Source organism: Pieris brassicae, chromosome 9, assembly GCF_905147105.1.
Source record: "Pieris brassicae chromosome 9, ilPieBrab1.1, whole genome shotgun sequence".
In the NCBI taxonomy this organism is placed as follows: Eukaryota; Metazoa; Arthropoda; class Insecta; order Lepidoptera; family Pieridae; genus Pieris; species Pieris brassicae.
In genome coordinates, this window is record NC_059673.1 from 7309991 (window position 1) to 7337965 (window position 27975).

General features: G+C 34.0%; 1 protein-coding gene across 2 annotated transcripts; it reads left to right on the forward strand.

Moving 5' to 3' along the window:
* LOC123714169 (transcription factor Ken) lies at positions 1–27604 on the forward strand. 2 transcript variants are annotated; one of them, XM_045668342.1, is made up of 5 exons: positions 1–240; positions 23539–23721; positions 23990–24110; positions 24222–24689; positions 24817–27604. In XM_045668342.1, exons 2-5 carry the CDS (start codon positions 23546–23548, stop codon positions 25738–25740), a joined length of 1689 nt encoding a protein of 562 aa, XP_045524298.1. In that variant the 5' UTR covers positions 1–240; positions 23539–23545; the 3' UTR covers positions 25741–27604. The 2 variants fall into 2 exon arrangements, with proteins under 2 accessions (XP_045524298.1, XP_045524297.1); XM_045668341.1 differs by lacking the exon at positions 1–240 and adding an exon at positions 3713–4191.
* Positions 27605–27975: the final 371 nt, after the last annotated feature.

The following is a 27975-nucleotide window of genomic DNA, read 5'->3' on the forward strand; positions in this document are numbered from 1 at the left end:
TCCAGCGTGTCGTAACGACAGCGCCGAACGCCACTCGTCCGGCGCACGCGGCCCGCAGCGCCGTCGCGCCAATTCTCGCGGACACCCTTGTGAACTGTGCCCGGATTACAGTGTGTGATACCCTGGATTGAGTGAAAGTAACCGGGACAAGTATTGTGCAAGTGCCGAGCTGAAGTGCAACCTGGAGGTGACACAAAGTCGGATCTGTGCCGGCGACCTCCCGTCCCACATCGTTGCTTGGTAAGGCTTACTTTAGTGAAAGGAGTGCTGTGAGAAATAAAGAAATTAAATATCCAAGGACTATACAACTTTCAAGTGATTTCGCGCGCGGCCGACAATAAAAACTTCGTAACTCGCTGCGCAACCTCACGGTCTCACTTTCGACGTCTACGCGCCGAGCCTTGTTCTACGATCACTTTCCATTCTTGCAAAATCGCCTAGCATGTCGGATTTTCGTTAAAATTTATGATTGCCACTCATAATGATACCTACTTTATACTACCCTCATTTGTGGCATTGAAAACATGTCTGTTAAACGTTTTCTAGCCTTTCCACGTCCATAAAATCTATAACATGTTTCAAACCTCATCTGTAGAACTGAAAGGTACGCGTACCAAGGCCAATTGGATAACGAATTTTCGCTTAATATTAATAAATGGCAGCCACGGGCAATCGTGACGGATTCAGTGGATGCGGATACAATTCGATTATTGCAAAATACTTTCACGCCACTGCGTAATCGATATTCTCAATACCAATCGATTCTATCGTAAATTCGATTAATGCCTCATCGCTGAGTAAAATGGCACAGCCTTCCGAGCTATTTCAACAATATTTATGATCGAATATTTAGTTTTAACGTAATAAAACTAAATTGCGCAACGTACATAACTTTCCTTTTCAAATATCGTTAGTGGGCGTGTCGGTAATATCAAGATTAGATGTATGATAAAGATTTTGAACTGCTAGTGACAAAAGTACAATGTACAGTACTAGTAAACTTTCACTTGGAGAAATGCTGACGCGAAAGTTTCAACGTTTGAGCTAGTTTGGATGACTTCATCCTTTACAATAGGTGCTTAAAACCGAAATAACAATACGTTTATATTGGAAAATGTTAATACCATTGATAATTATATAGAAAACGTTAAGAATTTTTGGTATTTTACTTATACTTGTTATTGGAGTTTTTTTTTATTCTACTGCGATAAAAGTAACTAAAATATCGCGTTAATTTCATCTGCTAAGGCAATGAAGGGCTTTTGCCTAAGTGCTACGTTATAAACAATATTAGTACGGCAGTATTTATCATGTTATTTGCGACCTTTTCTATTCTCAAACAATAAGCTATTCATTGTTTTACAGATCTAAAACATCGTTCACAGCAAAATGTCGACAATTCAATTTGAATGTACTACTATTAGGCGTTCATCATTTTATATCAAATTTTCTCTTTAGTCTAAATTAATTTAACATTTGTGACTATAATTATGGGAGATGATAATGTTCGTAATTACTCAGCGCCTTCCTAGTGGTTTTTAGGATTTTTTTAGTTTTGAGTGGCATTTAGATCGTTGTAAAATCTTAAATCAGACTTTATTATTGTTTGATTAAAGAACGAAATACTGAATTGTGTGACTGTATGAAAGCAGCAAGTTATCGAAATTGGTTTAACTTGAATTAAAATTACTGTTGTTAGCTAGTAGCGCTGGTTTTAATATATGACTTACGAGCCGTTGTTTTGGTCTATGAAGAACGGCTATCGAATGCAACAGTCTGTATTTCAGATACCCAGTCATGAAGGGGTTGATTTTTACCTGTAATGCAAAATCCAGTACCATTTACATTATTAAACAAATTGTTAGAGTTGATTCGAATTTCAATACACCGGAACATTAGTTTTTGTCTATGCGGGCGAAACGAGAACCGAATACATTAATAAATCAGCATAATATTTACAAGTACATACTCTTTGTATTTGCGAATGTTCAAGGACGAAATTATCCAGTAGGTCATGCGTTCTGTATGGAAAGAGAAAATCATTATATGATTTTTTTGTACAATAACAATAACTTGAGTAATTAAATTTTTTTAATTTATTTTTATTGTTAGAAGTCATAAACTCGGCATATATATATTTTAGTCTTCGTTGTGAAAAATAATTGTACCGTGTATGAAACGTATAGGGATGTTATCTATAACTCGGGTAATTTAATATCTCCTAATTTTACAAAAGTATCAAGTATTTAATCCGTTTTCGTCCAGTTCTAACTAAGAATTGCTTTAATCTAAATATTTTAAGTGCTCTTAGTTATGTTTAGCCTTTTGCACACTATTATTTGTAATAAAAAAATAATATAAACAGTGTAGTTGAACATATATAGTTTTATCAAAAAGGATATTCTAATAATGAGCATCCGCGTCAAATTAAAGTAATAAAAACAAGAGCGGTTCAAACCAGGCCTCTCACTATTACAAAATTCAATACGAAATATATACTTGTAACCAAAGAGATAATAAAGACGATTCTCACACTACGTATCTACTTTATGTAATTTCTCGGTGATATTTTCCAAGTTATCCAATCTCCGCTCATTAAACAATGTGAATCTAAAACGAAAGCAAATTTAAGAACTAGTTTAAGGCGTCAAAATTATTTTAAATATTTTGACATGAGTTAGGAAATCACGTTTAGCCGTGACTCCAAGAGTCATGGCTTTTTTCGATAGCTCATTAAATCATAAAGCAATAAACAAATTTACTTATTGTTAGAAGTTTCACAATACCGATATACTATAAGGAAGCGACGAAAATGAAGTTAAAAACTAAACACGGTTTTTATCAATTTAATTAGCCTTTGTAGTCTGAAAGTGTTATCAGAAATTGGGCAATTTAATGATGTTAACTAGAGAAAGGATGTAAATACAACCTCGTGACCTATTTTACATAATTATCTGTAGCGCCGTTTACATCTTGTGCAATATTCTGACTTCCCACGCGGGGTACGTGTTTAGTTGCTAATATCACTATCAAAACTGGTTGCATCATCACCATTGATAATAACACTCTTTGTTCTAAACATTGCTGTTAAATTAATATTAAAATCTGTTACACGCGTTAACTCTCTAATACATCTGCAAATTGCGTTTGTAAACCTCGTTCGGTGGCCTATTTCAATTCTGTTGTCCGCTTCAGGGTCAACATCGCTAGTGTTTAACAAAATATTGCTAACAACTGTCATTTCATTACTTTTGACTTTGACCTGGATCTCCTAATAAAGCTTCTTTAGTGAAGAACTAACCGGTCATATACTATACCTATGTATAATATGAATAACAAAACAATTAAGGAAATCTCCTATATTAAGGAAATGAAAACAAATTACAAAAGTGATTTAGTAATGTGTCAATCAATAGAAGCTAGGATTAATCGATTGCGATGTTGCGTAGGATGGGACAAGTACACGCTATTTGCAATGACTATCTCGATTTGTTATTCAATGTGAGACTCAATATGCAGTGTGAAAATAAAGTGCAGCATAGAATCATCGTTTAATCTGTTGGTACCGTCAGCCGCAAGTAGGTAACCGCGGCGTAGGCGACTGGTATACATTGCAACGTGCCGATTCAAATCCAAGGTCTTTCCTAGTGGAAGAGAACGGAGTTTCCTGCGGCCGTCTATCTCTCCGCACACCAACACTTACACGTGAACGCACACGCGCCCACGTGTGTGTATTCTTTGTGATTCTTTCCTACCAACCGTTTAGAACTCATCTTCTTTTTATACCGTCAGTTGGCGTTTGAAGTTGGAACCTCTAAGCGTTTCGTTATATAGGCGACGGACGATGCGCGCGCGCCGCAGTTACTGTGTCACTGGAGCCCGCGCGAGAGGTGGCCTGCAAGGACTGTATCGCGCCGCCAGCCTTTTTTTCTGTGCGTGCGATGTTTTCACTTTCGTCATTTTGACCGGGCCAGTTTGATTTGACGCCGCTCGCGCACGGACGTGCTTGGGGCCGGACATTGTGATAATCCTGTGATCGGTGGTGCTTCGGATTGTTGTTGTTATTATTTCCATTTTTATGATTTATTTTGTGAAAGAATGGCTGTGATGCAGTGTTAATATGTTTGACAGTAATTTCCTTTTGAGTTTCTACAATGAGATTGCAAATAGAAGTGCATTACAATTGGCAAGGTGAGGCATTTGATTGTTTACCTTTAAGTTTAGCTAAGTTTTATGAGTAGGTACTTTAGATGAGTATGCAGTGGTGTCGTGCGGTGTGGCTGACACAACCTTGTGTCTAATGAACGCACTAGTCGTAGCTTCATCCGCCTCTTGCCTTCGCCTGTGCCTCGCTCGGAGAGGTTAATAGGTTCACATTAGATGGTGGTTTGCGAAATCAACTGAACACCGAGTCGAGGCATGAAATGCGCCCGCGCTGTTTTCGCGCGCACTCGAAGTAAGCGTAATTTGAACTTAGAATACTTTTATTACATTTAAATAATTGTTTAATGATTTAATTCACATTTAACATTAAAGATTAACACTTAACTATTGAATAAACATTTGAACTCTTTCGAAATAGTAGCTAATAGTTTGATCGGCTCTCGTTATAAAAATGCCGATTTCTTTCACCGTTCAATATTATAAAACCAGTTATATTAAGTAATGTGAGCGATTGGAATTAATTGACGATACAAATATTCGTTATACAGTGGTAAAATTTCACTTACATTTTGTATTGCGAAACAGTCAAAGTTAATTTAATAATGCGTTATTTTATTATCTAACACGAACTAATTACATTAAAACATTGCGTAAGATTTTTTATCCAAAATATTTATTTTCAGTTTAATATAAATTGTTATTTCCTTATTTTATTAGTATAATTTATATTAACAAGACCATAATTAATTTGTGTAATACTAACTAATAAAGCCGAACATTTAACGACTATTTAAATAATGTATAAGAAGGATGAAAACTCATTTTTCTATTTAGTTCTTTATAAATTTTCTTATTAGCATTTGGTAATCTAATGCACTTCTATAAAATATTTCTACGCCTGCGCACCACACATTTTCCATGTATGAAATTTAATGTAAAGGTATTTTTATACTTTATAAACACGTTACAGTTACTTAGTTAACTGATCATGCCTAATTTATACTAAATACCTGCCTGAATCAAAACGCTATGTTTTAATTAAATTTTAATGTATGACTCTGAGTACGACTATATGGTTAATTATTTGTTTTATCTCTATCACACACGCTACTCACCTTGAAGAGTAATCTTTTCGATAACTTTAACATCAATTTCGTAATCATTACAACCTCTGCTGATATTAGACTTAACTGTTACACGGATTTTTGTAGCAATTCATTTATTGAGACAATATCCTCTTTATATTTCTTATTAATAAATACTGATATATTTTTATTACGCTATCATTTCTATTTTTTTTTCTAACATTTCACTACATAAAAACATAACTGAAATTATTATATATTCTATTTATATACTTATTATATTAGTTGAAAATACTGACTGCCATGAATTTTTAAGGAATTATAGTAAATAATCTGAATAAAGTACCCAAAACTTTTATAATTCAAGAAATTGTTCACTGTTACTTTAAATAATGTGTTGTATTTTTAATAAAATATGTTTTTTTTTCTTTTTTTACATCTGTTTTTTTTTATTTTAATAAATGTCTTTTTATTCCTTAAATATCTACTAAATTATAACAGTTTGGTTTGTAATGGTTATAGTTTATTATAAACATTAATTGAACATGTATTACCATATATACAATTGCTACTGTCGCGACTTAAATGCCTAATATGTATACTTAACACAGAAAATGCTAATTAGAATCCGGACGAAAATAACTTATAAGAATAACAACACCTCGAAAGTTAATAATTTAAAATTAATTTACGCAACATTATATTATTAAATTACGCTAAGAATCTGTCTCATTACATCATACCGTAAAAATTATAACAAACAAATATGGACAAAAGTTAGAACTACGTTATTAATAAATATTTATAACTTCGTACAATGTATTAATATATCCTGTTCGTCGTCATTATTTTACCTATTCCTGTTAACAATATAGTAATTCCGCACTTAAAAAGCTTACTAAAAGCATTAGAAATGTTGATTATTCAAATATTGTGGCTTTCTAACCCGTTGAAGTAGTTTGTTTTAAATTTAAACCACTTATCAATATTTCCCTAAAATATAACATATTTTCCCATAATTATCACAACACGTGTATTCCACTTATATTTGTTCAAACTAATTAGGAGACTGTTTACTTAAAACTAATCTATTTGTGAACATTACAACCGCAAGTGTTTCCTTTAATTACTCAATCACTCAATTTATACGTAATTTTCCTGGAAACATTAAAAAAACAGCTCATTTGTGTTATTATAACTCTCTAATATAGGAAAACGATTCTTCAATTTCTTAGTTCTTTTGAGCAGCTTGTGCGTTCCAGTACGATTTAGTTGTCAGTCTATATGGAAATTTTCAAGGTATAATCTGTGAAGTTTTTACCGCCCTTACAGTTGTAATGTCCTAGATTATTTTTAGAATTCAACAATTTTGTTGAAATTGCACGTAAAATAGTTATTGGGTTTGATTCTTGAGCACATACACAGACCATCCAGTTCGCAGCTTTCCGCCAGTAGTAGGACTGACATGTATAGGTTGATTGGGGGAAGATAGATAGACACTTTCTGAAATTTCGCTCTTGTCAATCATACAAAATTGGTTGTAAAATCTGTAAAATATCAGAAAATCGTCATGCAGAAATCTTTATGCTTTCTATGAGGTAGCAAAAATTAGGCCTTCACAGCCTGCTGGTAACTCCGCCACATTATCCATGAGAAACATAGAAAGATAATGATCTTGTACGTTTCCTTTTATTCCAATAAGAATCCTTATTAAACTACACAGTAAGAACGTGAGTATTTCGTCCATACATAAACAGAATTATAACATAAGAGGTTAAGAAAAATTATATTTCTATATTAGACGATTTTGGCAATCTTTAACTCAAAGTGTTTTCTAAAGGCAGTACGTGCGCAACGAATTATATTCTCAAATTATTTACTAAATAGCCGAACACTCAACGACTACTCAATGTAAGTAGGTTTACAGCCCAACACAAACATTTCTGAAATCTTAGCGAGTGATTGCGACATCTCTACTCCTAAAGGCTTGTCTCTATTGGTACTTGCAAAAGTTTACCATACTATAAGATCGCTTAAGAATAACGAAAAAGGTTAAACATTTTAAAGGGGTTTCTGAATTATTTGTTTGTTACATTTTTGTATTTATATATCTTTTCTTAATAAATATATTGTTTTTGAATGCAAAATGGTTGTGCCAAAATACAGTGATATATAGTTTTTATCTCTCTCTTCAATCGGCAGCTCATGTCTCAGCGTCGTGGTCAGCATCGAAGCATCTAGAACGGACTATATGCTTCCATCGGTTTCTGTCTGTATAGCTTTTATACGTGTGGTCATATTACAAATATTATATAGATAAATTGTATGTAGATAGTATAACACTCGCCTAGAACTTAAATAAAAACTAAATTGCTTAACGCACATTTTAAATAAATTAAGTTTCCGTTAATTAATGTATTCCTTTAATTAAAAGTTGTATTACTATGTTGATATCGGTTCCTATTTTCCGGTAGTTTAAACGCTCGGTTGTACTGTTAATTGATAACCACGTCTAATTTATATTCACAGTTCTTTTGTGTATTGTAAAATCAATTATTAGTAAGAGTATGTTTTTATCGTTTAATATCTTATTTACTTGACAATATTACGCATAATACTTGCGACCCTAAATATTAGGAATCCTAGCCAATCTGTATCATATTTTAATTTTTATGGTAGGTATATTATAAAGTTTTATTTATCAGTTAGCATAATTAAACATCTTAACTACATTTGACCAACAACAACTAAATTTGACCTTAAGTTTAACCACGACTACATTAATAAATTTCTTTATTTGACATTGAGCTAAAAAAGTTATCAAATTGTGTATCCGTGAATAGGATTGTGAAACTATGTATGTTTTGTTTCATTAGTCGACTGGTCAAACACGAGTTTTATTCATATTCCAGCATTTTTAAATTTGCTTTACTGAGGGCGAAGGTACCACGGGGTCTCCAGTAAACTTACACTCGTAATACCTTAAGCTTTTGTGTTTTATTATTTTTGTATATTCGATATTATTTTAATAAGTTTAAAAAAGTTCGTGATCTTAAAGAAACACGGAAGCCATATTATGTACTTTGTATTGATTGACTTATTTGTATTTGGACGTCTTGTTATTAAAAGTACATATAAAATGTCTTAAGCAAAACATTAATTTATTTACTTGTCTCATTTATTATTACTTTAATAGTTAATCATTTTTTAACGAGTTGTCTATGACGGCCATCTATTAACATACATAATGCATTATAGCACATACATTATACTATGATTTATCATGTAATATACGTACAGTGACTGCTGTTTATATTAGCCGGTATTTTGTCGGTAAAACAAAACAGAAGCGATTTTAAGGCTTTATGACACCGCTCTAATTTAGTCGGCAAAAATAATTTCACCTTTTATGGCCCCGGAACCCTTTGATAATGATCTTAACCAGAAACAACATCCAATATTTTCAGTCGACAATGACCGCTCATCGGCGGAACTCAAAGAGTTGTTACGCCCAATAAAATTTAATAACGCTGTCAAAATTACTCCAGAGTTCCAGCCCTTTCTTGTTCCTGACGGCACAAATTGCTGAAGGACGCCCGAACTGGGTCACTTCGGAAATAGTTTATTGTTATCGGCTAGTAAGCGCGTACGCACAACGCAACACGCACACGACGACACTTCCCAAACGCTACACACACGACAGTTCCCGATTCAATTAGGGCTCGCACATCCTCTATTCACACCGGTTCACCTTCACGTCTCAATGGTACCTGCGGTATTTACCTAATGTCTTCCGCTTTCGGATCTCTGATTAACTTTCCTAAGGCCGACGGGTCAATAAAATTCAGAAGGCGTCAGATTTATGATCAAAAATACTATGTTATTAACACTATTTTCTAAAGGTCGAGAATTTGTGTGTTAATTAAATTAGTATGTTACCCTTGTATCGATGCATATATTAATATATATTATAAGCTTTCCTGTCAAAAACGAATGTAGTTCGTCTGAATTAAAATTTGAAATTATTGTCTTTACGTCAAGCTTATTAAAAATACGACCTTACGTTGTCAATACGGTATGTTATGGTGTTAAGAATTCCTTAGTGACACGTTTTATGATTGTTTACCCAATAGACATATACGATTAGATGATTTACTAATAAAGTGTTACTACGACAACCTCGGAAGCCTTGACCACGTCGATAAATTAATTATAGCCCAACGTTGTGAAGCGGTTAGACCACGATTGTTAAATTTTATAGTGAATTCGATTGTTTGTAACTGTTAAACTTAAGGATTCAAGGTTCCTAAACAATAAGGCGCACATGCGTAGAGTTGCACAAGTGTAGGTAACATAGAGCATTAATTTTGTCTAGTACATTCACAGGCTGAGCTGCGATCACATCCGGAGTAGGGCGACAGTGCGTGTGTGCTACACACACTAGCGCGTTCGATTCACAACGCACACATAGCCATTGTACTAAAATAATGACGAACCGCGAACGAATGCACATTTCTAATTACTAAGCGAATTATATATTTACGCCTGGTAATGAATTCAGTCTGAAAGTTAGCTCAGAATAATGTTCAGCGGTGGTAAGTCAATTTTGTCGTCAGCATTGTTTATGTACAGCAATTACTGTAAGTGGCTTAGTGCATTTATAATACCATGTAATGCATATGACGTTATTAATAAACATGTTTGTGCGTTATTTTTAATTTTAAATATAATTTTCTTCGACAATCTAAACGGGTTTTGTAATTGAGCCACTGAATTTTAAAAGAAATGATTCAACATTAAGCAAGATGATTGTATTTTGTTAGCAGTGTTGGACTAGTGGCTTCAGCGTGCGACTCTCATCCGTGGTCGTAAGTTCGATCCCCATGCATCAATGCTGTTTGTTTCTAAGTGCATATTTAATCTAACGGTAAAGGAAAACAACGTGAGGAAACTGGCTTGCCTTAGACCCAAGTCGACAGCGTGTATCAGGTGAGGCTGATCACCTACTTGCCTATTTTTATGAAATAGATACGAAAATCTGAGGCCCAGACCTAAAAAGGTTGTAGCGCCGCTGATTTATTTTTATTTTTGATGTATATTATGTACGCTTTTATTTTATGTATTTTTAGATTATACGCATCTCAATGAGAACGAATTTGGTAAAACGAATTTTTTTTACACATTTTGGGTGTATACAAAACGTATATTATGAAACCGATTTTCTATATTTTAATATCGTGAGAAAGGAAACAAATTTTATCGTATAAGCAATACAACATACCAGTATTCAGTTATTCATTAATTATAAGTAATACACGTATGATTGCGATAATACTTCAAGAATTTAATATTTAAAAAAGTAATGTTTAGAATAATTTAAATTCATGTTTCATAATGAATGGACATATGTGGCAAATATCTGTAACCAGTTAATATGGCTTTTCTCACACAGTTATTAACGCTATTTAATGAAATATCGATTCTTAGTTCTTGATTTACGGAACGTTTTTAATTTCTGTGTGACTGGTAGCATGTCTTGAGCGACTCCGAAAAGCCCTCATATACTTGTCTGTTTGGGAACCGGCTTGTATATATCAAGTGTGAGAACTAAACCATACATGTGAAATAAAATTATTGTTAATTAAGGAAATGAGAATAATATTTTTTTTACAATTCCTTTCAATTTCCTTATTTGTTATAATAATATCGTATAAAAAAGGCCACATAAGGTATCATGTTTATAGTATAATATTTAAATTTCAGTGCAACTTTACATATTAAAATACACGTTATTTTAATTAATTTATAACAGCACTCTTTACGTTTTTCAATTAAACCTGTATGTGTGTGTCAAGTGCAGTTTCCTCACTTAGACCCTCATTTGGTCTTGCGTTAAGTCCTGGCTAATTCAACCAGCCTGGCTCCTTCCTGAAACTCTTCACCTCACTGCTAATTAAAGCTTTTTCCAAACCCTTGCAAAAAACCGTCCAATTCCAATTAGCTATTCCTAGGATGTAAGGCAATAAATTTTCTTCTTTTATTGGCTTACTTACGTAATTCGCAGTCGCTGTTAATTTTTTTGCAAAAAAGTTTATATTTTCCTCCGTCCTTATATCTTTGTTATACACCATGTACTTACAAACATGCCTTCACACTTTATTTTAAATTTGTATATTTTTTTAAACTGTTTACTTTAATAATATATTTAAAAAGTTACGGAAGCAAAGAACTTACACTAAACGCTTATCATTAACACCCGCACACTTTTGATTTGAATATTTGACTTCGCTGATAAGACGAATTGGGACAGAGATTGTACTGTGACTTTCAACCCAGCGATTCATTTAATCTAGGGAAGAATATTAATATTGAATTATTCTATAATTTCATAGTAATTTCATGTGAAATGTACAGTTAACAATATGTCGCTATTGCTATATATACTCGCTATATATATAAAGAAACTAAGTAAAAATAAATAAATATATTCGAGTAATATAATAAGGATTACATTAAGCTATTACTAAACAATCTTTGACGGAGTCAATTCAGAGACTGAAATGGTAGTCTCTTATCTTCGCTACTATTTTCTAATATTTTCTTTCGTTTTTATTTATTTTTCTCAATATTGCCTATATAGGTACTGTTGAGTAATGACAATCAAGCGATGCGACTGTTTTTATATTAAAACCTTGAATAAAGTTTGTAATACATTTTTTTTAATACAAGCATTAATCTACGTCCATTTTAAAATTTTAGTACACTATTCTAACATGCGCATACAATTTGTAAATTTTACAATTTTCTTTGCATTATCATTCGTAAATATTTAATGCTGTCAAAGTCAGTCCATTGAAAAAGTCAAAGTCAAAGCCCATTTCAACTTGATATTACGAGGAAATAGAACATAGGACATGTGTTACATTATATATTCTCAGGCAACATTATTTTCTCGAGAAAAACTGTAGTGGAAAATTGCGTTGTTTGTTAGATTTCTCAAAAGTCACGTACTAAGAGTTAAATTGCCTTTTCAGTTACTCGGACGCCTCGTATCTATCTGGGTTAAAGTTAACGGACGAAACAAAACTTCATACGTTTGCCATTTCATAGTTAAGACGAAAATGTATATTCACAACCCTCTTGTTTGAAAATTCCATTAACTAAGCTAACAACAGTCGTAGATAACAAGAACAAATTTTGTAGTACTTTTTCATAATAGTGCATGCGCAAACTTCTCCACCATGCCGGCCGGGAACTGTTCTTAACGAAACGTGAAGTACGATTAGAGATTAATAAAATATAGATTATTTCCGTTTTCTTTGTTGTAATAATCATGTCAAAGATGTTAAGGCGTATATAAAAATAATACAAGTTTTATATTGACGCTCCATATGGAAGCAAAATTACCGTACCTAGTACAAAGTATACCACACTTGCTAAGTTTTTATCTACACACATTTATTAGCCGTCTTTTCAGTTTGAAAGTTAGTGAGCAACTAAGAATATGATAACGTATAGATAATCCATGACTCCTACTTATTAGTCATGGTCAACTACAGTCTACACGTGCTAGCAATCCCAATTGGTAAACAAAAGAAAGAATTTCTTATAAAGTTCGCATACATGATGCCGACTTTCCAGTTTATTGCGGGCTAGGATTATAAAGCGAAAGAACGTACACAGCTGCGCAGTTTTTACTAATTTTAGCAACTTAAAAAGTACTCGATTGTTGTCATTATTGAGAGTGGGTGTAATGCTATATAGAGTGAAGACAAGCTAAAACGACCAAAGCAATTTGCTTGATTTCGACGCTTTAGGGACTCCGTCGCTATATCGAGGCACGTTACATGGAGTTTACACTGCACTTGTAATGTTACACACATACATTAGTGGTACGAATAAAATATAGGCATGCGACATTCTTATGTTAGAAATGCTAAGAAATAACTTGGAAATAACATATTATTAAAAACCTTCATAGTTCTTGTCAATGTCATACAGTTAAAACGATTTCTAATACGTGATTACACATATTTTTTGTTCATTCATCTCAAATATATTGTTTTACTAAGTCTAGATTTTAATTATAATTCTCACCAAAACTCTTAAAAGCTAAGTATCATCAAGCAGATCCAATGTTGGTTTTGTAGATTCTAGACAGTGAACACGCAAATCTAACACGATAAAAATGTCTTCCAAAACTGACGTAACACCGTTCGTTAAAGCAAGGAAATCAAAACCGAGTAGCTACAAGTTACGTGTACATTACGTAAAACCTTTCGTATACTTTCTCTGGCAACAAAATTTAGCGTGAACGATTACGCAAGCCGAAATGGCAGCCGACGAAATTTCATCATTTCGACAGCGAGAAGTCGACGTATAAGGAGAGCGGAGATGTGAAATTCGAAGATGACTGCACGATTCCCGAATAGGTTGCGTGTTGAAACTATATTTGTATATACTCTACTTTCATACTGCTACTTAAACCATAATCATTCTAGACTTTCATCATTACCTTTCATTGTTTCCCCTGTGTTAATATCGAATGGACAATCTCATCAATTTATGCCCATAGTAAACATTAACCCCGAAAAAGCAAACAGTGGCAATAGCTATTATTATTAGCTAGTTAGGTTTTAGGTCACAATTCCAAGTATTCATTCACTGTAGAATAGTTTACGATTTAATAGCGAAAGTTGTGTTTTACGACGCAATAAGCCATTGTGTTCTGCGTAGTTCAATATTATTCATTTTCGGCTCTTTTGACACACAAATATTTGTGTTTTGACGCTTCATATTATCTCTTGTTAAACATAAAGGAATTGAATATTCATTTAATATTGTTAAATTTATATACCTTTATCCTCTATCTTCTTATTTTATCAACAGGTTTTAATGCTACATCTTATGTACATAATTTTTACCTAACACGTAGCACTATATAAAGTAACTTTCTAAAACCAGGCGGAGTGACCTTGAAATAAAGCGTTCTTACAAAACCGCGGAGCCGACTTGCGGACCCTGCCGCCCCCTCCAATGCAACAAACAGATCTACGCGCACTCTCGCGCAGGAACGCAAGTGTGTGTCACACACACAACCGCATTCAACACGTGTAACGTGGATGTGTGCAACCTGTTCAACATAAACTGAGTAGAAAGGAGTAGTGAAAAATCTAGTCCAGTCTCTGGCTTCCAGCAATTTGCCTCATTTGTCAAATGTTGAGCGTACCTATTTCTTTGCCCATAATAAACACTTAAAATTAGCACGTCGGGTACTAATATCTTCTTGGAATGCAGGATCGTCATAATGAATCATTTCAACGTGTCAGCCACAGTCGAACACTACGTAGGTAATCAAGTCGATATTGTGGTCACTATAATGCGCATTGAATTCAAGTAAAAGAATATTTGAATCCAATCGCCTTGACAACGCACACACTAACAAAACACACCTTAATAATTCTAGCAGTTTTGAAATCATGATCTTCCAAATATGTGAAATCCTTGAACATGCTATGTGGGTCATGATCAGGTTCCAATGTGTCTCGGACTCGGTTATTAGCATTAAGTACTGCGCTCGCGTCGATATATTGCGCAATATTGTTGACTTTCATCTCGAAGGTCAAGTGTCATCCTATTTCAAAATGGACCTTGGTCGTGTCTAGTTCACCTCGCCTCGTTAGTGAAGAATAGTCGGTATGCGAGTGATGCTGCTAATGGATTCATATATCTATATGTATGTATGAATTTTCTAACGCTTGTACTATTCGATTGATCGGTAAATATAGATAAGTGGGTTTAGCAAGTGGTTCAAGGTATCCACCGGTTTCAAGGTCAACTGAATTCACAGCGTGAGAACTGCCGCATATGACTTAATGTATCATAATTTGCCGTAATAACATAAGATATATTCAAATGACTGTCGACAATCAAATCCGACCTTTTCTAAGACACGCTCCTTATAAATAGTCATCTAACTGCCGCAGTGATCGCGAAATGTCGAACACGAACTCGATTTTGTTTCTAAACGAATGTTGCAAAATATAGAAATATGCTTAGGGCATTAAGCTGATGCCTATCTAGTAACCTTAGACTTAAAGCGGAGGATGTAACTGTTATTTATGTACTTGCCAAAGCTGGCTTAAAGTTTACGCTAATAAATGTAAAAGTATGGGGAATCGACAGCTATAATGTTTGTTGTCAGTGAGTGTATCTGGCACGTAGATCAATCGTCAATCAAACGCAAGGTAAGAGTGGTTGAATCTATTTTAGCATCGACGAAGGTAAGACTCATTCGCGCTTTCGGCCCAAGACACACAAGGGTACCGGAGCCATTTATAAATAATTTCATTTGTGAGTTGCCAACACAGTTAGGACATGGCCTCGCTGTCTCGGCAAATGGAAGTTTCACATTCACAAAATTTTTGACAATGCAAATAATTTGCGGCGTGTTCGCAGCAAGGCACAGTGTACAACAGCTGTGCAAAGTGTATATGAACACTTTTATGTTGTACAATTAGCGACACGCCCTTGCAATTCAATCTAATACAATGATGTACAAATCTCTACCGGTTTATAAGTAGCCCTGTTAAGTTATAGTTGAGCTTAAAAATGAAAATGTTAACTCAGAAATCGATAAACATTATTAAAACATGTAGTTATCTCATTGATTACGGTTTTTATTTAATTTGTTTCCTTGTTTTCGTAATTAAGAAATTATTTGATAACCTTTAGAGGTAAAAATGACGCCTACACAATGAAATGTTTTGAACCGCTTTTAGAATTTAGCGGTTCTAAACAGTGATGGACCGATGCTAAATAAGCAGTAGCTGTTATGAATGAACGGGCATTTGTTGTGAAGATTACATAATGGTTGTATGTGGTGCGATTCAGCATTCGATGCTGGCACTAAACATTTCGTCCGAAGGCCGCAGCTACAAAGCGTGTGCCGTGTGCGTTCGCAAACCACGCGTTGCGATTTCCTGTTTGACAACTATCGACCTGTATCTACTTACATCACTATCGTTTTCTGTCATAGCGTTAGACGCTGGAAAGGGGTCTGGCTCGTTGCTATGTACCGTGTTTATCATTAGCGGAATCACTTCAGACGCTCTCACGCCTCGCAACTTTTCCTTATTGAATAATTATGTTGTATTTTGACACCGATAACGAGCCTTATATGTCACGTTGCATGCGAACGAATGTTATTAATGAACAATTCAATTTATCCAATCATTTCAATCTTATAAATGGAGCATGAAATGTCATCGAGCCATGGGATTTTGTACGAGTGACGCCATACGGATGGCTTGTCAGAGTCTAGTCTGCAATCAAAATCCATCGGAGCATACTGAGATTTAACCTGGATTCTAGACAATATAATTGTTCTCTGCATTCCTTACGGTCAGATTTATTACTGCGCAGGCGATCGCTTTGTGCACCACCACTCAGACAACAAATACGATTCGACGGAAAGGCGATATCTTGATAGACATTTAATACTGTGGCAACTATGATATAACCTTTTTATAATAGATTCATCTTAAAATCCCTATATTCATTCATTAATTCCAATGCAAACTGGATAATATTTGGCTTCATTAATATATACTTCATTTTAAAGGAATTTTATGTAGAAAATCGTTCGAGCGTGATGATACCATTATATTGACACATATTGACGTAAATAGTTTGTCTTACGCGCGTTGGCTAATTTTATATGAAGACAAATGACAAATCATTGGTAGGTCATTTATAATTGTGTCTTGGGCAACTGGCTTTCGTCTTCGATTACGCTGACATTGCTATCAGATGTCGTGTTACTTGTAAGAAGCGTAATGCAATTGACCTCGTACCATTCGTCTTCTAAGTCTAAAGTAATCGTGTGAAGTGGTTCGGTGTTTTGTTTATAAGTTTATATACTAGAAGGTCTTGAGCTGGTTTGACAGCAAATACACACAATTATAGTTCAATTCATTACAACAGTGTTATATCAGCAAAGACAAATGAACAAAGCGACATTTAAGTGCTAATTGCAATTAAATAATTTCGACCTATTTTTAAACTGTCAAAAGATTTCTCCGAAAGTTGACCTTTTGTTTAAATTTTATTGAGCTCTTTCATACTTTTAAGCAATTGTAGGTATTATTTCCTTTGAAATACAATTCAAAATGGTAATGAATTTTAGCCGATTGTAACAATAGATCTTTTGTTATAGCACAATATTGGATTTGAAAAAAATTCGTTTGCGCTACTGCTTGATGTTTTATATCTTAAAGGAAATAAACAAAAGCAATTTTCAGTTATGCAAATTTAATCATTATCTCACCAGTATCTCACGTGTTAAGCTTCATGAGTTTGCAGGTATTTATGTGGGTACATACCTACTGCGAATTTCGTTATTTTCATTTGTCATTAATGTCGCATTGACAGCTGATGTCATAAAGAGCACAGCGACATTGCCTCTTAGTGCCTTTATGTATAAATGGTTAAACGTCGTATCAGTTTCCAATAATAATGTAACGTTTAGCAATAAAAGGAAAGTTCTTTTTCCCAATGCAACGCTTGACTAACTCGACACTAGCGAATTTCATAATTTGCAATCGAACCGGAGTTTCGCAAACAACGTTCAACTGTTTATCCTTAGTTATTGTTTCCTTTGATTAGCAATTATTAATTTCTTTCATCTAGAATACTACTTCCTAGTTACGTAATTGAGTTGTTTTAACAAAACTCTTCAATTAAAACGTTATGGCGATAACAGTTTTCCGAGTATAATTCTAAAAACGGTACTTTTTAATTAATTTAAAAAATAACGTTTTTAGAGGACAGGTCATTAACTCCATGAAAAATAAGCATAATTAAGTATATTTTTCAATAAATAACATTGACCAATCTAAACTATGTTTGGACTTATCTTGATAAGTAATAACTAATCTATAAAAAAATAATAACATGCATTGTCAAAATCTTAGATTTAAAAGATTAAGAAACTGTATTCAATAACATTTAAAAGCAATTGCTTCCCTGAATTAATGTAGGTTAAAGTGAGTCAAATGATATTAGGTTTCGATCACGTAGTAAATTAACATTTAAACAATCGATTTACAAAACATTCTTGTGCCTATGAGTTTCGTGCCAAATCAATATAGACTGCGAACAAATGCACCATTTCCCCACGGATTATTTATACCCAATTAAAAAATCACAAATGCAAACTAAATTATATTTTACTAGATTCTGTCCGCATATCATTCATTTCTTGTATTTTAGCGATCTTCACCAGTAATCGTGCTATTTCAGACAATTAGCAAAAAACATTTTATAGATGTACTTTCCCCTATGTATAGAAGTCGTACAAAATTCCGTGTAGTCTAAGAGGATACATATCGCATTCATACTAACAACGCAGCCATTCATTTTATGAAAAGATTTCGGAAATACACTTTTGCCTGTTTTGTAAAATTACCGAGATATTAGAATTTCCTTCATGTATGAACAAATGTGAATAAATAACAAATTATATTTTACACATGATATTAACTTATAAACCCATTGCATTATGGCCGCATTGAAGATTTTATGATACCGTTATAATTTTTAGGATTAGTTTTTGCTCTTACCGCGTTTCATTAAACATAAATGTTCTATATTCTCATGTCGTTGTTTCCACGTTTTCGGATTTTCAATAAATATCTTTATGTGGAGCCCATTGCGATGACCAAATCTGAGGTCCTTCAAGATAAACGCGTACCAATTATACTAACAACGCTCTACCGAGCCTCTCATTTATTAGTTAAAAAACTTCAATGATCATAATAAATAATTAATCGGCGCCACTTTCCATACTGTTACATTACCAATAATGGAACAATAATCTCAAACATGACCATTCTAGGCCAATGTTTAATTATTATATAACTAGTGTGCTAGCCTTGAGTCACACTTGATTCTTTACGATTGAGATATTTTTATTACTGTTTACATGCGTTAGGTACAATTCTTCCTGTTTATTATTATGATTATGCGTATTTGAATGCTTATAATGCCTTTTTTTTCGTTTAATAAAAAAATCCGTAATCCCCTGTGTCGTGCTTCTTTGAAAATAAATAAACTGTAAAGGTTTTTTTTTATTTTTCAATAATAAATTGTTGTATTTATCTTACATCTACATATTTATTGTTTTAATATATTCAAGTATACTTATAATGAATTACACGCCTATGAAAACAAGAAAAGTAAACAAAAACAGAACACGATATTTTTTGTAACTGTCGCCATTTAAATCAGTCAACAACTTTTCAATGACAAATTTGAGTTTAATACCTTTGTAAGTAATATATTCAGAGAAAGCTTGTAGCAACTATTTCATAATTAAATCAGTATAATTCTCTCATTCGGAAGGCCCAATTGCCTTTTTCTTTCCAACCAAAACAACAAGTGGGCGATGTAAAAGTGATTGTATTTGACGTGCTTCCGGAAATATGTTTACCCAACTGATAACTGGTGAAAGTATATTAAAATTGTAGCGAAGGTCAATTACGCGAGAAAACCCCACTGCGTAACTTGTCAACAGCGCCATCTGTTTAAGATATGAGAAATGCAATGAAGATAAAAGTTGAGAAGAAAGAGAGTTAGCTTATTTTTACTATTATCCGATAGATGGCGTGTTTATAAAAATATTATGAATTATTATCTATTCAAAATCTTGAAAACTACTTACGATTCTAAAGGCGTTCTACATTATTATTATTTACATTTAGGTATATGTACTGTATATTAGACTTGACAATATGGTGTCAACTCGGTGTCATAAACTGTACATATCAAAGTCATGTCGGTTTCGTTTGGTTTCACACGGACAATGGCAGGCGAGTCTTCTCAGGCAACTTGATACGCATGGCTGGAGGGAAGCACCTAGAAAGATCCGACTTTTGCATGACTTTTGAAATACATAATCTTTCAAATTAGATTTTCAGATCATAATAAGAATAGTTGTACCGCGTGTGTCGTAATAATTGAACCGACATTTATATCGGAATACTTCAATTATTGAAAGTATGTAACTAAAATTTTAAAATTAAATTGTATGAACGGTACGGTCAGATGTACGTCTTAGGGTCCTTCAAGAAAAGAGCGTACCAATTCATTTAAGCGACAATGCACTGCTTCTGGCAGTGTGTGTGTCCATGGTCGGCGATGACACTATACATCAGACTAACCTCATTCCCGTTTGTTTCCTGTTCTTTAAAAATAGTACATTTAATCTCGATTTTTGGGTGAATGTTGGACATCAGTCCCATTAGAGTACGAGTATAATAGAGTAGACTACATCGAACACAAAAGTACTTGCATATAATTTCGATAGTTGGTCTCTATTCAGTCTTTCTAGGCCTGGAGAACATTATTTCACTGTTCAAAATTTGTTTTATTATAAAATAAACTAGTGACCTTACATGAACATTTAGATTAGGCCCTAATCGGCCCACATTCGTTTATCAAGGAGACTGGTATCACGATCCACCGCAGGCTTACATTGTAACTATTTTTATGATTACTATAGGTATAGTCATTATACAAATAACATGTTCGCATAATGTTTTATGAACTTGCGTATCCCTCTAAAGGTCATGTTACTTTATTGTTAACGTTGTATTCGATGTAGAATATTCGAATTATGAGGGAGAATGTATTAATGGGCCATGTCAAACAAAAGCATAAACAATTACTCTTTTCATATGATCGTGAATTGTCAAACGAAGTCTCGCGTGAGCGTGAAATGGAAATGTAGACTAATCAGCAACGTGCCAACTGTTTTTTGTTTTACATTGTATCTACAGTTGAAAATGTTGAAAATATGACTTAACCGTACATTATCAAAATGATAGAATTTAAAAAAAAACAAGTCGCCTTGTCAACTGTCATTATCATCCGAAAAAAAAATGTCAATGACAACATTTCCGCAATCAAGAAAATGCCGTCTTTGTTCGAGTCATTTTTATTCATTTGCATACTCGTAATAAGAATTAATTATCTATGCTAATTACTTTTTTATTTACATACTCAATTGATGTTAAGTAACTAATCGAGTAATTACCACATTCATGAGAGAAATACGCGTCAAATATTGGACGAAACCGACTCGCCCTTCTTTTAAAGTTAATTGCTTTTTTAATTAATTTATTCCGGAACAAAAAGTAATTTTAATTAGGTAATTTTTAATTTAAAACTGCCTTTATGTTTTTAATAGCTTGATTACATACTCAATGAAACAAACGCCGAAATTTTCTGTGTGGTCATTGAAGGGGCATAAACCAATGCCAATATAACTTTTTGGATGTTTATGTCTATCGCGCAGTAAAGTAGTGAAATCAGAGAGTGAATTGAATCTCAAGACAGTTAATTAAATGTCGATATTCAACAAAGTCGCTGTCATTTTGATTTAAATAAAGCAGCGTCGAAAACGTTTCGCTATCTGTCTGACAGAATGCCAGCGTGTTGATTAACAATGTAAAACAAGATGGTAAAACAAGACTCCGCCCGGATTATTATTATTATTATTATTTCATTTGTTATTGTAATTTCGGTCTTGTTGTCTAGGTACGTTTAGGAAACTCATTAAACGTTTCGTTCACTCAGTTGTCTGACGGAACTGAATATCGATTTCTTTTATTAACTGTCTAGAGATTCTATTAACTTTCTGAGTTAGCTACTTTACTGCGACATCTATATGCCTTCGCACATCACACAATTGCGAGCGCGTTGTGTGTTTAACTATATGAATTAAATTAATAAATGAACTCTATTATAATCGATGCCTAAGTTCTTGTAATAAGGACTGTTTGTTACAAAATCGTGACTATTGTGCGATTATTATCGTTCAACGTGTGAGGGAACAAAGCTTTTAACCATAGCAATAATTTATAAAACTTATACTTAATGTTTTAAAAAGACTAAATTGTTTGTTATGTAATTCATATCACTTTTATGAGGCGCTTCACACCACGCCTTTTAATCATAACACTTGGCTTGTTGCCATCTGTGGAGGATCACAGGGAAGATCAGAGTCAAGACTAAACCCTAAGTACGTCTTCTGTGTTGTGACAATGTTTACATAGTCACACGCTTAATTTGATACATTTTCAAATATTACTATTAGATCACCAACTAAATACTTTACTGTTTCTACACGAACGGGTCAGTTTACATTGTATTTTTAGGTATCAACGCAATTGCTTAATATAAAGGTCATAAACTGTATGTGACTTTAAAACTGAACAATGCTTCTGAATCTCATCACTCTAATATTGCGTTTCTACAGTAACTCTAATAGCCGTTCCAATACAGGCCAAGGTTGGTTAGCTTTCCACTTCAAGAACATTAAAATTCATCTCACCTATTAACCTTTCATCAAATTGTGAAATGTATTGATAGCCATTAGAATAAAATATTTGTTCTTGAAATAAGATCTATAATTAATGGTAAAGCAATACCCAAATACTCGTAACACGTGCTGGCTATCAAGCTATCGTATAATAGCCCTAAAACCGTATAGGAAAGACCTTGCATTTGCAGTTATTTCTACAAATACATAGTTTAATTATTCTACGTATATAATTAATTGAATTTATAAATAAATACGCGATCTATAATACTTTTTATATGAGTCAGTTTCAGTTGCCGTTTTGCCGCTAGCGATGATATTGACGCTTCGTTACGGTTCACTTGTTACAACCTTGTCTTCCTTTACATCGGTTTTCAGTCTGACATAGATTGAGCCTAATGAACCGAAAACGTAATAGCCATTTCAGCATGATTTCACTTATCGCATAACAATGAATGCTCACGAAACTGTAATTTTACTGATTCCAATTAAATCTGAGAGGAACAGGCACGCCAAAGTTATAAAGTGAAACTAACGGTTTATCTACATACAATATATTAGGCAAAACAATGGTCGTATCATAGGTAAAATCTCTTTGTTAATATGCGAATCACACATAAAATAGCCTTCATAAGCGATTTTTAGATAAGTCGACTTTAAGTACTTAATACATGTACAGCACTACTTCTTAAATAGAATGGGATACGTTGTCATGAAAGAGATTTTAAGGTATTATAAGTTATAAGTATTGTATCATTCATTCATACCAGTGTACCTTGGGGTGATTTTAAAAAATGTATATATGTATTATAAAAATGTATTATAAAAAATGATTGTAAAAAAAATAGTTAACTACATGTAACCTAATATATACCTATTTCTAATCAAAGCCTATCTTTATTTCAGTGCTGGAATGATGGGCGAGGGCCTGCTGACTCTGACGTACGGCAAGCACCACGCCTGCATCCTAAACGAGGTAGGGGCGGCGTGGAGAGGCGCCAGGTACTCCGACCTGGTGCTGGTTTGTGACGACGCTGTGCCATTGGCCGCCCACCGCATCGTTATGGCAGCTGCTAGCCCACTCATCAGGTAAAATATTACATCTCTAAAAACATATTTAAAAGTAAAGTGAACCGTCAAAGGAATAGTCCCATCATGGATAAGAATAATAAATTGGAAATGAGTTATTTGAGGAAGAAATAGAACATTTGACTCAACGTTTTTGATTAAATATGTATCTAAATGTAATGAAGTAAGATATAAATATGATTATCACAAAATAAATATAGACATATTTATTATAGCACGAATACTATATCAATAATAGTATAAATAAATTGTATCTTGTGGTTTTCAGAAAAATCTTGGACGATACACCTTCCGTTGAAAATCCTGTTACCATCCACATGTCTGGCATAAACAGCACACTGATGAGACATCTTCTTGTTTTCCTATACAGCGGTCAAGCATACATTGAGGTGAGTATTTTGTATAAGAACCATTTGCTATGTCTTGCGTTCATCATAGTCAAAAGCTAACACAAGGCTAATATAATGGACAGCACCCAATATATTTTCTCTTATTTCCAGTCTGGAGAAATCGATGATATGCAAGAACTATTTGAGCTCCTAGAAATTAAATCAGATGTCTGGAAATCTACAAAAGAACGACAACAAGCAGAAGAACGGAACAGATCGTGTGATAGATTAAAAGCTAAAAGGACCGATATCAATAGCAACGAAAGTAGTAAGCATGATGCACCTTCAGGGTCTTCACATTCAGAGAGTGAGAGAATTACACCGGGTGCAGGTTATAGCAGAGATAAGGACAGAGGTGAATCGGAATCATTAAGTATAAAAAAAGAAAATATGTCAACAAGCAGTAATGATGAAAGGGATGAAGACGATGCAGATGGAGATGGAAAGGAGTGTGGTCGGCTGACATCGCGCCGACGGAGTTCATCCAATCCCGTCAATTTATCCGTTGCAAGAAACTCTGAAAACGCTGGCAGTGAACACGATGAGCAAGACTTGGATGTTGAAACAGTTGCGGCTAAGGTAAGTTTTGCAAACTTATAAATTAAAATAACTGCCATCCAGACTAAGATTAATTGTATTGACAGTTAACTTATAAATAATTTGCAAGTTCGATTTAGTAGCTAAAACAGGTAATTGTATTTTTCAGAATATCGAGCGCAGACGATCTACATCTTCAAGTCAAGAAGATCCGCCACCAGAACCAACATATCGAAGACAACTACTAAGTGACAGATTAGGGAGAGGCAGCGAACGAACAAAAAGAAAATCTCATTATTTAGAGCCACCAGAAATGGATTTACGTACCGTGAAATTGGAAGATTACGCTCACCTTAAACCTCCCGATCAAGATATAATGTCACTTGTCCAGACATCTCCAGAAAATTACGTTGTTACACCACATCGAAAACGTCGACCCGGTTTCCATAACTCACCATCGCAAAACCCCCCATTTGTTTCCTTCCCGCCAAGTTATTTGGAAGAAATGGCACATTTACGATATGCACAAGGACCTGTAGCCGCTGGAGTAGCGAGGCTGGGAGCTTTACACCCTTTGAGTGCGTCAGCACCTCCGTACCTTCCAGAAAGAAGCATTACACCGCCTGCTGCAGCTCATGACGATGCTCTCAGTAAATACCGACCACCAAGCGCCGGATCATGGGGACCGTGGCTGTGCCAGCCTCAGATGGGCGGAGATGATACACCGACAACAGAACATGAACAGGGTTCAAGTAAACAGGCTCCTGTCAGAGAATATAGGTGTGAATATTGCGGCAAGCAGTTTGGCATGTCGTGGAATCTCAAAACACATCTCAGAGTACACACTGGAGAAAAACCATTTGCATGCCGGCTCTGCGTCGCCATGTTTAAGCAGAAGGCTCATCTCTTAAAACATCTTTGCTCGGTTCATCGAAACGTGATATCATCAAGCGAAAATGACGGGAGAACAAATACGCCAGGAAGATTTAACTGCTGTTTCTGTCAATTAACTTTCGAGGCTTTACCAGAACTAATTCGACATCTTTCTGGACCGCACAATAGCCTTCTACTAAGCAAAAATCTACATGAATGACGCCCGTCATCATGACGCGGCAACACGCGTTTTGTTGGACTTTGAAACTGCTCTCGTGCTGAGAGATAAATTGTGATATGTGTTTAAAATGGTATATAATAAGTGTTAGTTCATAAGGTATGACATCGCAGAGCGATACTCATAGTTAAACATTCACAGATTGAGGTCATAGCGAATGTGTCGTTACTGACAAATATTTTAGGTTCATGTTTGCCGAATGGGTTCAAAATGTTATAATTTGTTTAAAAATTATAATTCGGGACCAATACCTTCCGAGATAGTATTTATTTGAAAATTGTATTTCATTAGCGTAAATATGATGTAAAGCCACCGACACATAATTCCTTAAGAATAGAAAATAGATGAAAACGTAGGAGAAAAGTTGCGATAACCTCGGGCCGTCACACAAGCTACCTCTTAATATAAATTATCATTTTGTGAAACGAGTGACGTTTTCATTACTAGCCTAGTTATAGACAAAGTATGACCAGTTGTGTTTGCATCATCAAAAGTTACCTTAAATAAAACACACATGCTATACATCCATAGCATATATTTGATTGCATTCTTCATACTATGTTCCAATTACATCTAAAAAGTATTTCGCAGCTTTTCAAAAAATACTTAAAATCTCAACATTAGTTTTATCATATATGTGAAATAAAAATGTGTTCGTATGTTTAAATTAATCTCAGCATTAGTGCCGGTTATGCAGTGTGGATGAGCACCAAAGATTTTTAAAGCATGGACGTTGTTTTGGTGTACAAGTTAAGAGAAATTTAGGGACCTGAATTGAAAAGCCTAATTTTAAAGTATGTAGGTATCAATTTAATAATCTCATGACTGTAAGGACTATTCTCTTATTTCTATAACTTCTATAATTCCACTATGCTGTATTAAAATTTATCCTTCTATTTTTGATAAATTTATTCTAGTATTAAATGTTAGTATTTAAGCTTATTCTAAATCTTTCGAAGCTTTTAAGTATTCTTTTACTGTGGCCAGTTATTTTTAAATGGTATCATGTAGTTACTCAGTTTATATTAATTACTTTATTTCGGAATGGTGTGTTTCTTTTGTCTGGCAAACGACAATGCAATGTTCAATATTCTAATACTCAAAAGTCGATTAAACATTTTGTCCATTCCCAAGGAGTTGTGCAATTCAAAAATCGAACCTTATTTTAGAGACATAAAGTTACCAACACGTTCAAAGTGTAGAATAATGACAAATTGTCGAATCGCTTTAATTTTGTCTTAATGTTACCTATCGTTATATACCTGACTTTGTTTTTTCGTGTTTTACGTCGTTATTGACGTTTATTTTTAATTGGGAACAACTTAATCATTGTGATTGAGGTTTTGTTAGATTAACATGTATGTGATAATCTGTTAGCTTAAGAAAGAGAACGCAGTCTTCCATCGCGTTTTCCAAATTTGAATAACGTAATTTGTAAATATAGTTTAGTGTTAAGAATTTACATGACAAATGTCGTCCATTACCGCTGCCGCAAATACGTAATCTGAACAAACATGATATTACATTTTAAGCACAATTAGTGATTATGGCGGGGGGGGGGGGGTCAAATTGGCCTAAAAACAATGCAATCTATGTTAAGTATTTCTGTTTTATACGAAATAGCATTACAGTGTAATCGCTAGAAATTCCTTTTTCAAAAATCGATACTAAATGTTATTGTATTAAGACAAAATTACAATAAATTAATAATTAATACAGGACGCCGACTAATGTAAATATAATGTTTAGTTTTAAGATTTATGAAAAAATAAGCTTAACTTAATACTTGTTGAACATGAATATTTTTCTGTTAATTGTAAATTAAAACGTATGGTATAAGATTTCATATAGTGTACAATTTTTTGTAGATATTATTTAGTACATTAACATTCTGTAAAAATGTGTTCTTACCGTAGTAAATTAAATAACGAGAATATTTTAGTTACACAGCCAGTGTTTTTCATTTACATTTTTTAATGCCATCAATTATTTTATAATAGGCAAGTAGATGATCAGACCTTTTTGCCTAAAACACTTTTTAAATCAAAGACCATTGCCTTTCTTTACGATGTTTTCCATCACAGTACGAGCGACAGTAAAATGCTCACCATCAAAGACCCTGGGTTCGTCGACGGGGTTCACACCTATGTCCCTGAGTGATGAGATTCCCAAGCTCAAGCCTCGGCCATCATTGCTGACATTTAAAAATAAGTTACA